Below are 9,709 nucleotides of genomic sequence, written 5' to 3' on the forward strand. Positions count from 1 at the left end.
GTGGCGCATGCTTATAGTTGAACTTGGGATGATCACGGGGTTGATCACGTAATCACATCAGTTTCAACTTGCGGAGCATGACCGCCTTCAATGATGCGGCACATGCCACACTAGACTGTTCTTCTAACACCCTTGCTTTCCAGATCAACAAGCTCATCCAGAATCCAAAATTTATGCCACTCGACGCACCTATCCACAACCTACAACGCCTGCAGGACCCAACATTACCTCGGGGCTCTTTAACTCGTTCCTTTTCGAAATCCCCTATGTATATCCGTACGGACCGATACTATTACATTTACACATAGCGGCCAACCAATCAACTTCGTTCCTCATTCACGTGGGAATATAGCGTTTCCGATAACTCTCGAAGTCTGGCAAATGCTCTTGACGAGTGCAACTTGACTGTGTTCACTTACTCTTTCTCTCCTAGATATTCAGCTCAAACGCAATGGCGAGTAACTTTCTTCAAACTCCAGCCCCGCATGCAGGCACAATTCCCTTTTCTCGACCCCCAACTCCCGGAGTACACCCTCTTCAAATCGGCTTTTGTGGTCTCGGGGCCATGGGCTATTTCATGGCCCGAAATCTAGCCAACTCTTTTAAATCTCAACTACCGCCTTTGATCGTGTACAACAGGACTGTGTCAAAGTCTCAGAAGCTCCTCGCAGAACTTGGCGCATCCACCGTCAGAGTCGCCGATACTTTTGGCCAGCTGGCTACGGAGTGCGATGTTATATTCACTTGTCTCGCAAATGATGATGTGGTAACGAGTGTTTATAACGAGTTTGCGAAGGCTCTTGCCGTACGCCGCAATCATATCTTGCAGGATAAGATAATCACGCTGTCATCATCAGCAATCACCTCCAACTAAGGTCAAAATATTTGTTGAGATGAGCACGGTAAGCCTGGTATCTGCTTCTTAGCTTCATGCTTAGCGACGATGTTAGAATTATCCTGCGCTAGCTGGTGCGTGAAAAGTTTACTGCTACTAACGTAACTGTGAGCAAGTCTGTTATAGGCGATATTGACAGGCTGCTGTCGAGCTTCCCTCATACCCGATTTATCACTTCACCTATCTTTGGACCTCCCCCAGCGGCAGATAAGGCTACCCTTCTCATTGCCATGAGTGGAGACTACCGGTCCAAGAAGGAAGTCGCCTTTCTCCTTGTTCCTGCAGTAGGGCGAAAGGTGATCGATCTCGGAGAGAATGTAGAAAAAGGTAAGAATGGGTCAGAACATAGCGATCAAAGTTTGCGAGTCTGAAATTATTTGGATTTCAGCTTCGACATTAAAGTTGATCTGCAATGGTAATCTCGCTGCTGCTCTGGAGCTTCTCGGCGAAACCCTGACACTGGGAGAAAAGTCTGGCATTGGGCAGCAGACTGTATACGACCTGATCACAGGTGAAGCTCGGACCGACTTCTGCCGTATTATAACAGGAAGCTGATTGATTCTTGAGAAATCATGCCAGCGCCAAGGTATGCGTGCTGTCAATCGCATTGCTTCGAATCACTGATGTCCACGACAACAGCTTGGTAGCATATAGCAAGAAGATGATCGACGACTCGTTTGATGACTCCGTAGGCTTTTCTATGGATGGCGCAATCAAAGACTCTTCGTTAGTGGTGTTTACGATGAATAGTGTTTTTTGACACAGTTTTTGATTCAGCCACATTCTTCGCCTATCCGCGGAGCTGAATTGCCCAATGCCCGCCGGTATGTCGACGAACGAACCTTTCGTTGTTACGAGATACTGATTCATTTGCAGTTAGTAAAGCGCAACAGAGCATGATTACTACTCGGGCCCTACACCAAGCACAAGTTGTCTCAGGGACACAGCAGTGGGACATCATAGACGAGAGCGCGTTGATTGCGAGCAGCCGAGTTGCGGCTGGACTGAATCCATTCAACAGTAAGAAGGTTTGTGCTTGAGTTCTCATCTTCTAGATGTTAGCCTGAAGTTGGATCCAGGGAACAGTAGTTGTACGAGAAGACTGAAATTTGATGCTGCAGCAAATCATTATTTTGATATAACCTTCTAATTGTCCTCCTCGCTTAAGTCTCGTGGGCACCGAGTATAGCCAGCAAATTCGAGGACCCCAACGTGTGAACGTGAGGTCCGCATGGATTCGGGATACAAACTTGACTGTAGTGCTAATACAAACGCTGCTGCAGAGAAGGGAGGGCGCGCAAAAGATTGCTATCGACACTGGTAATTCGAGTGAGAAGAAGAAACCTGGCGTACCTAGCGAGACGAGTAATGCGAGTGAGCAGAGGTAAGGACCCCTAATTCACCAAGTCTCGCTAGACATAGGCCAGCTGAGGACCCACTAAAGGGGGTGGCAATGAGGATTGCCTGAGACATATTAGTCATGACTAGCGATGCACGGGGCATCCGTAGAGGTGACAAAGAGTCAGACTGACTAATATGCCGAACGATGCGCAGGGCATCTGCCACAGGTGGCAAAGGGACAGGCCCTGGGATCAGCTGCTAAGGAGCCCGCTGGTGTAATCACTTTAGGTGATAGCCTAGGGTTAGGGTTAGAACGAATAAAAATCGAAAAAAAAGATGGCCTGCTTAGCCAGAGTGGCCGTAGCAGGACTGGAAAATATTGAGACGGTGCATGAGCCGGAGCCCATACAAACCGTAGTTACCCTCTGTATGGACAAGGTCGCCGTGCTATGAAGGGTCCCCACGGCCCACAAACCCAGGTACATGAAGGAGCCTATGCCATCAAGGTAAGTATGAGTTGTTACAGTCAAAACACACCGCTTATATACACCACAATACCGTGCACGGACCATCCATGGCTGCATTTGGAAACACCTCATTTCCACGCTTGCTCCTTCAAGCATATGTCTCATCCAGGTATTTCAGATTCGTACTATTTAACATGGAGATTATTAAAGGACAGATCCGAAACTCCTCAGAAGGGCGGCCACCTTGAAACAGCCCAAGGGATGACAAAACTGGATAGAAGACTTCTTCAGCAACTCAAGCCCTCAGCTGCCCATCCGAACGGGGCTCAGTGTTGCAGGAGAAAAAATATTTCAGTGGACTTCGTAGCCTAGACAAGGCACAAGCCTAGGCTCCGGCAGGCACGAAGACACTACTTAGCTCACATGATGGCATCTTCACTAATCCGAGCTAGAAGTACGTGCCAGCTGAGTGGTCAGTTATTCTACTCACTAATCTCACCATCACACCTTTCAAGTATTTCCCTTGCGCCTCACTCGGGCGCCACCCTCACTGGCAGTCACATGTATGTTTTTATTAGTGCTGAAGTTGAACCCAACCTTATCCAGTACCACACATAGTGTGCACTGTGAGTAAAACAGCGAAATCCTTTGGAAACAGTGGGTATCAGGCCTTCCAAAAGCTCACCAGGTATCTCATGACGTCTACACCATCCCTTGAAGCGCTGAACCCTTCTATGTAGAATCGAGTTTCTATATCTGTGGATTCCGTATTTTCTGTCTACAATCCCTGAGAAGTGAAAAAGGACGCTTGGCGTCTCCACAAAATGTTTTGATATTCCACGGTCATCATGTTGGCACCATGACGAGGCAAGTTGTGACCCTGAAGGATATGACGATGCTGACGTATCACTCAATCACGCCCAGATCACTGTCACAACTGTTTTGCCTATGTAAACGCACAGGTTGGCTTTCCGCATAGTTGTCTTCTCGACAGTGCTTACCATTTTCTAGTGCAGCACCAGAAACATCAGAAGTACAAGGGCGCCCTTCCTTACGAGCTCGTGGAGAAAATCCTTGTAGATGCATGGTGCTCCATTGACGACGCTCCCGCTAGATGGCGTTTCTTTCGCGCCATTGCAATCTTGTCCAAGGTATGGCGCGATGTGCTCCACGAGGTGGTATTGCGCTATGCCTTCATCGAGACAATTGCCGATTCCGTCGCGTATAGGAGACTCCTCTCGCGTTATGACCCATGCGCTCGATATGTCTCCATCGTGTTGAATGCTGTGAATCACACACGATTTCATGTTGACGAGATTGCAAAGTATGTTCCAGGGGCGCGATTCATGTGTCTTGCTATCACAAGGGATAGGCGATATTATTTCGACGCGATCCTCCAAAATCTCCTCGCAAAGACGGAATCCCTCACGCACCTCCGTATTTGTTGGCCTCCCCTTCGTGATTCTTTTGCATGTCCCCTTTCTAGCATCCTCATTAGCTCAGTGACGCATTTGCATATAGCGCGCCATCCGTCAGCGTCACTTGGTTCTATCCTTGCGTCATTCCCGAACGTAACTCACCTTCGTCTGGGGACACCGTGTTTTCTGAAGAACCTCGTACCCTACATGTCCGCAGTTCGAGTTCTTATCCTCGATGCTCCACCGCAGTACTGCATGCATACAGTTTCTCGAGCTCCAGCCCTTATATTTCCAAGTTCGGTCCCGCTTTGGAATATTTGCGACGCACTTGAGCATGGCTTGCTGAAGTCTACTGCCAGCTACCCATGCCGGATCATAATGAATGCAGGAAAGTCGGACGCGGATGAGTCCATGATTGCGGATATTGCTCTGAACTGCCAGAAGCATGGGGTGGCCTTTGAATGCAGACGAAGATATCCGCCATTATGGCAATCTAGTCATTTGGACTCCGGGCGTTGGGACCATGACGCATGGAGCTAACTGTATGTAGCTACTCAAGTAGCAACAGTCGTTTTGTGATGCTAGCTATGCTATGAAAGCTATGATCAAAATTTCAAGGCTCTTCGGTACTTGATGAAGGCAATCAAATTGTCTCGCATTTCCTCCCCTCTCAGTTTCAAATCTCGCTCCTTCCGCCTGTCAATTGCCCGAACGGCTTTACGCACCCCCTCAACGCTATCTACAAGACGCTGCACGAAATTGCCTTGCCAGAAATTGACATCGTATGGGAGATTCTCATCGGAATAGATGTCGATGAGAGCCGACAGTGTTTGAATAAGTGGCTCGGTGCCATACGTCGAAGGTGCTGTGGACGTTGGGAGGATGGAAAGCAAGTGCATCGCAATAACCTTATCCTATTTTTAGTTTCGAGAAGGGTCAGAGAACGTGCGACTCACGCGATTGGCATCAATAGATTGTGGATGCTGCGCCAGACACTCAAGCGTGCCGATGCATTTCACGCGGATAGCAGGATCAGTGCTCGAGTTGCAGAGCTGAATCAATAGCTGGACTTGATCTTCGTTGGGCACCTGACAACGACTCATTAACACCAGAACTTTCGCCAATGAGAAGACTTACCAAGCTACCCTTCCAGATATTGCCGACGCCCCATAACACACCCACTCCAATCTCCCACATTTCCTTTTTACGCTCTTGGCCGCGTGTGATTTCCGTGCCTACACTCCCAAGTGCTGCCCACACACCGTCCCATATATGTTTTCCACTAGCACACGCTGCGGCTAATTCAGGACTTGGAGACGCGCTCAACGAGAGAAATATGTTATTCAAGCACTCAAGCGCGCTAACATGAATTGCACTCAGTACGGATGTTGTCGGTGGGTGTGAGGATTGACCGGCTGCGGGGGGAAAAGACAGTCTGACGGGTTGGATAAGGGTAATGAGGGGTTCTACAAGCGCAGGCAGATGACTTGCGGTTGTCGTGCCATTGGTGATCGGTGTATGGTCGAGGGCCATGTCATCGGTGACATCCTCTTCTATCTCGCCATCATCATCTATCTCAATGTCAAACAATCACCCCCACTTACGTAAAAAATATCTTACCTTCATCTTCTTGTGCATCAGGTTCACCTTCCTGCACCTCGGAGATGGGGTCAGGTAATGTCGCACACACGCCAGTTAAGATTTCTAGTGCGAGTTGAACAGTGCGTAATTTATTCTCCAAACGGTCGAGTTCGACCTCAGTATCAGACCTATGATCTGACTTTGGAGCACTTTTGAGAGATAATTTTTCTATTTGAGGTTCCAGAGCCTTTATGTCACATCAATACACACCACCGATGAGCTGCTAAGATTGACAACTCACCAATTGTACCACCAGGCTCTCAGCCAGCGCTGATGACTCAGTGAGAGACACAGAAGCTACTACTGGCTGAAGCAGTGGAAGTACAATCTCCTTGCCAACATCGACTCCCGATGCGGCACTAAGGGGAGGAAAAGGTGCAGCGTTGCTCAGGATACCTGATTATAATCAGCCAATTTATTCAACGAAAGCAAGTTCCTTACCGCTTGCCAACACTTTCAACATGGTCATTCTATCCAAGAATATTTCCTTATCCTTGCCCGTTACACTGCCATCGTCGTGTACAATTTCGAGTAAGCATGTGCTATACGCCGCATTTGACCGAAGCTCATCTATTGCTGGCTGATTGTCATCCGTCAGGACGTATAGGCATTGCGCTGAGAACCGCAGTAAGTCCTAAAAGTAGATATTGAAAGCAGAAATATCTGCGAACCTGCGGCAGTAATGGTAGCTATGGGTAATCTTTTTCGAGCGGCCAGGAAGGACATCAAAAAAGGAACAAGATTGATTTGATTGATAGCATTTAAAGCCTTGTTGGATGTTTCCCTGGCCGTACCTTCAGCGCTGATACGATACGATTAGAAACCGATGCACCTACGAAAGACACCAGAGTATAGTATTCACATTCTCGGTAAATTCATACACTACTTTTTGTGCGTTCTCTGGAGCCGTCTTGGGTGATTCCAGAAACTGTGAGAGTGCGCTTGATATCTGGGAAGAGTAAATCTTGACCTCACATCATTCATTCACATGCATATTACACACACCTTCGGCACAAATGCTTTAAGGGGAGCCAGTATATTTTTATTGTACATTTCTGCGCATATATCGTACCCTCCATCGATGCACAAATTTCTGAGAGGTACGAGGATGTAAGACAAAGAAATCATCGAGACTGGAGATGCACACCTTAGTGCCCCAGCGGCTTCGATCCAGACTTCCTCCTCGCTATCAGATAAGCGCGTAATAAGCGCTCCAACTACGTTTTTCCCCTGTAACAACCGTCGTGTAGATGGATCGTTTTGTATGAGATTGGATACCGCGACGCATGCCCACTTGCGTTCAGAAGCGTCTGGATTCTCCAACTACAATGCCAATGAATTCCCGTACGTGGATCTTGCCATACGGCGCACCTTTTGTATGATAGGCAATACTGCTTCGTTTTTTTGGGAGGATGAAGCTACTGATTCTAAACCTTTGGGAAGATGTGAATCTGGCACCCGCATGGGATTGTGTCGACGCATCGAGCGTTTCTTCTGCGACTTCCCCATTTCCGAGTATACTGGGGACTGAATATAGGCGACTGATGGTCCCGAACTGGAGCCTAAGAGTTAAGATAATGAATCTAATGGGCTCAGAGGGATAAGTGAGACGTAAAATGTGACTACTATTTTTGGTCTTCTACTACAAACCGTTACTCGGAATAATGCTCCTGACAATGCCATACAATCACGTCGGAGACCAACAAGTGCTGTTGAACCTCAAGCTGACCATATTTCGTTCGATAAGTATAGATTATAATGCAACACTTGTAGCACTTTACAACAACATTGTAATGCGCAATTGGCAGATGTCCAGGGTGTCGATTAGGTATATAGTACAATACAGTAGACGAATATTCCAAGTATCCGCAAAAACGTGGACCAAAAACCCATAACTAGCGTTGGTATATCGGAAGTATGCCATGCATGGTAACAAGTTCTTCAGGTGGAGCGGAAGCTTGAGAACTAAATGCGGATGACGAGGGCTGAGAGGGAGATGGTGCAACGTGGGTATCGCAATCATCACCGTATATTTCTGATACTTCTGGAGCACTGCCTTCCCAAAGGCCAAACGTTTCGTCATGCTCCAATATGGGAGGAGCCGAAGCTGTCAGGGTGTCCTCAAAGGGAATAGCGTTCGGCCGAGCCTCATATGGGGGCATAGAAGGCAATGAGATGGGGTCTAGCGCGGTGATATCTTGCACATAGCTGTGCCCATCAAAGTACCCTGGTGACAAAACGTTTTTCGAAGGCGGATTTGGGAAACCCAAGTTCCCGACCTCGGATAGAGAGGATGAGACAATGACTAGTTGAGAGGGCTGGTCATCAAAATCATCATGCCATTCTGGGGCAGACTCATGGATATGCGAAGGACTCCCGCTAGTGTTATCTTGAATTACGGGAGGCGCGCTAGCCAACTCGGCCATACGGGCGAGATGAGCCTTATCATCAATGGCGACATGCCCGGCACCGCTGGGATGGTAAGGGATATCGTCATGGTCCGTGGATGAACAGTCATGACCAAAGAGCAGTGACCCTCGGCGTAATGTGGGGTCATCCGAAGATACGTGCGATGCTTCGTGAGGACAACCTTCAATTTCAGGACGCACAGGCAGGGCAGGAAACATGTAAGCTGGGGGAGACGAAACAGTGCATGGGCTAGATGGGTCGGCTGATATAAAAGGTGGCTGTGTGGGGTCGAGACGATTCTCAATGGGAGCAGCGTAGTAGTCCGTATCTTCAGAGACAGATACTATTGAATGCCGCCGTGATGAGACTGGGGAGGGGTGGACAGATGGCTCGCGAGGATCCAATAGCGTGGGAGATTGTGGTCGACTTCTGGTAGACATGCCATGACGTCGCCTCCGTCGACGAGCAGAATTTCGTATGTTAGCTTTCCACCGTTCGCTTGCCCTCGCCCACAAGCGATTTTTTCCGCGAGCCTCGATCTCCCTTTCGCCATCCTCTGATAGGTCTTCCGGGTTCACCTTGTGTCTGGCCTTCAGTTCCAAGTCATTCTTTGTCTTGTCTTTGTCCAATATTTTCTTCCGTCTCTTTCTCCAAACGATGCAGCTTATGATGAACATGCAAATTGAGACCGCCAAGATTATGGCTAGCGAGAGGATGATGATAGAGGCGGTGCGATTGCTTTGGGACGTCGTGGACCAACCTGCAGGAAGGACGGAGTCCATTTCGGCGGAAGCGGTTGGATTAAGAACCGACGTAGATCGCGAAACATCAACTGTAAGGTCCGGAGACGAAGCATGGTACTAGATAAGGATGTTAGCGGGCGGAAGATGACAAGGAGGGTGAACGAACTGTTGAACCATACAAGGTCCAGGCAGTTGCCTTGTGCCAGCGGCCGTCAGACTGTAGAACGTATTTGTCTGCCACTGGTTGTGTGAATTTAGCTATAGGCGTGGGCGATGTGGAAGAGGTTGTGCTGCTATAGGATGTCGTGGGGGTTGTGTTACGGACGCAAGTATTGAAGAGATCTAGAGACGGACATAAGAAAGATGGAGGTGGGGTCGGTGCTGGGAGTGGGCTTCCGTCCACTGTTTGCGAGCTAGCAGCGATAGTTGCAAGGATCGACAAGACGGATGATGAAGGACAAGCTATGGCAGCTGGTGAATGTCTACGTTGATGATTAAGCCTTGAACCGGCCTGGCAATATATTTGCTTGGCCATGATACAACGAGTGCCAAGAGAGTCTTGCCGATTCAGCGTGGCAGCAACTCGGTAATTTGTCGTCAGAATCGTTATGGTCAATATTCGACTATAAAATGAGTTTAGTCAACACAAAAAAAAACGAGGATCAGTCCTCTGAAAAACGCTCAAACTCTTGAGGAAGAATCAATCTACAACAGACTTGACAGGTTGGCTGAGGAGAAAAGCGGGGACTAACTCGTGGGCATCATATCCAGCTTATTAAGTAATAAATAAATAAA

At 48.2% G+C, this 9,709-nt stretch overlaps 4 protein-coding genes across 4 annotated transcripts; 2 read left to right on the plus strand and 2 right to left on the minus strand.

Moving 5' to 3' along the window:
• The first annotated feature begins 3 nt into the window (after window positions 1–3).
• EDB93DRAFT_1111079 (NAD(P)-binding protein) lies at window positions 4–2,164 on the plus strand. Its single transcript, XM_041448069.1, has 10 exons — window positions 4–805; window positions 858–902; window positions 951–969; window positions 1,022–1,222; window positions 1,284–1,406; window positions 1,463–1,481; window positions 1,535–1,621; window positions 1,673–1,719; window positions 1,772–1,923; window positions 1,975–2,164. The coding sequence occupies exons 1-10, from the start codon at window positions 452–454 to the stop codon at window positions 1,999–2,001; spliced, it is 1,074 nt and encodes a 357-aa protein (XP_041313331.1). The 5' UTR covers window positions 4–451; the 3' UTR covers window positions 2,002–2,164.
• Window positions 2,165–3,277: 1,113 nt separating this feature from the next.
• On the plus strand, window positions 3,278–4,907 carry EDB93DRAFT_1207 (uncharacterized protein). Its single transcript, XM_041450998.1, has 4 exons — window positions 3,278–3,391; window positions 3,444–3,570; window positions 3,628–3,665; window positions 3,715–4,907. The coding sequence occupies exons 2-4, from the start codon at window positions 3,563–3,565 to the stop codon at window positions 4,659–4,661; spliced, it is 993 nt and encodes a 330-aa protein (XP_041313332.1). The 5' UTR covers window positions 3,278–3,391; window positions 3,444–3,562; the 3' UTR covers window positions 4,662–4,907.
• EDB93DRAFT_1324181 (ARM repeat-containing protein) lies at window positions 4,727–7,389 on the minus strand (the record flags this gene model as incomplete). Its single annotated transcript, XM_041455001.1, has 11 exons — window positions 7,134–7,389; window positions 6,910–7,085; window positions 6,768–6,855; window positions 6,599–6,711; window positions 6,434–6,546; window positions 6,204–6,377; window positions 6,004–6,158; window positions 5,742–5,949; window positions 5,259–5,692; window positions 5,078–5,209; window positions 4,727–5,035 (listed from the first exon to the last, which is right to left on the minus strand). Exons 1-11 carry the CDS (start codon window positions 7,269–7,271, stop codon window positions 4,727–4,729), a joined length of 2,040 nt encoding a protein of 679 aa, XP_041313333.1. The 5' UTR covers window positions 7,272–7,389.
• A 106-nt stretch (window positions 7,390–7,495) lies between these two features.
• On the minus strand, window positions 7,496–9,671 carry EDB93DRAFT_1111090 (uncharacterized protein). Its single transcript, XM_041448070.1, has 2 exons — window positions 9,081–9,671; window positions 7,496–9,031 (listed from the first exon to the last, which is right to left on the minus strand). Exons 1-2 carry the CDS (start codon window positions 9,447–9,449, stop codon window positions 7,658–7,660), a joined length of 1,743 nt encoding a protein of 580 aa, XP_041313334.1. The 5' UTR covers window positions 9,450–9,671; the 3' UTR covers window positions 7,496–7,657.
• Window positions 9,672–9,709: the final 38 nt, after the last annotated feature.

This window comes from Suillus bovinus (assembly GCF_016758785.1).
Source record: "Suillus bovinus strain UH-Sbo-P2 chromosome Unknown EDB93scaffold_1, whole genome shotgun sequence".
In the NCBI taxonomy this organism is placed as follows: Eukaryota; Fungi; Basidiomycota; class Agaricomycetes; order Boletales; family Suillaceae; genus Suillus; species Suillus bovinus.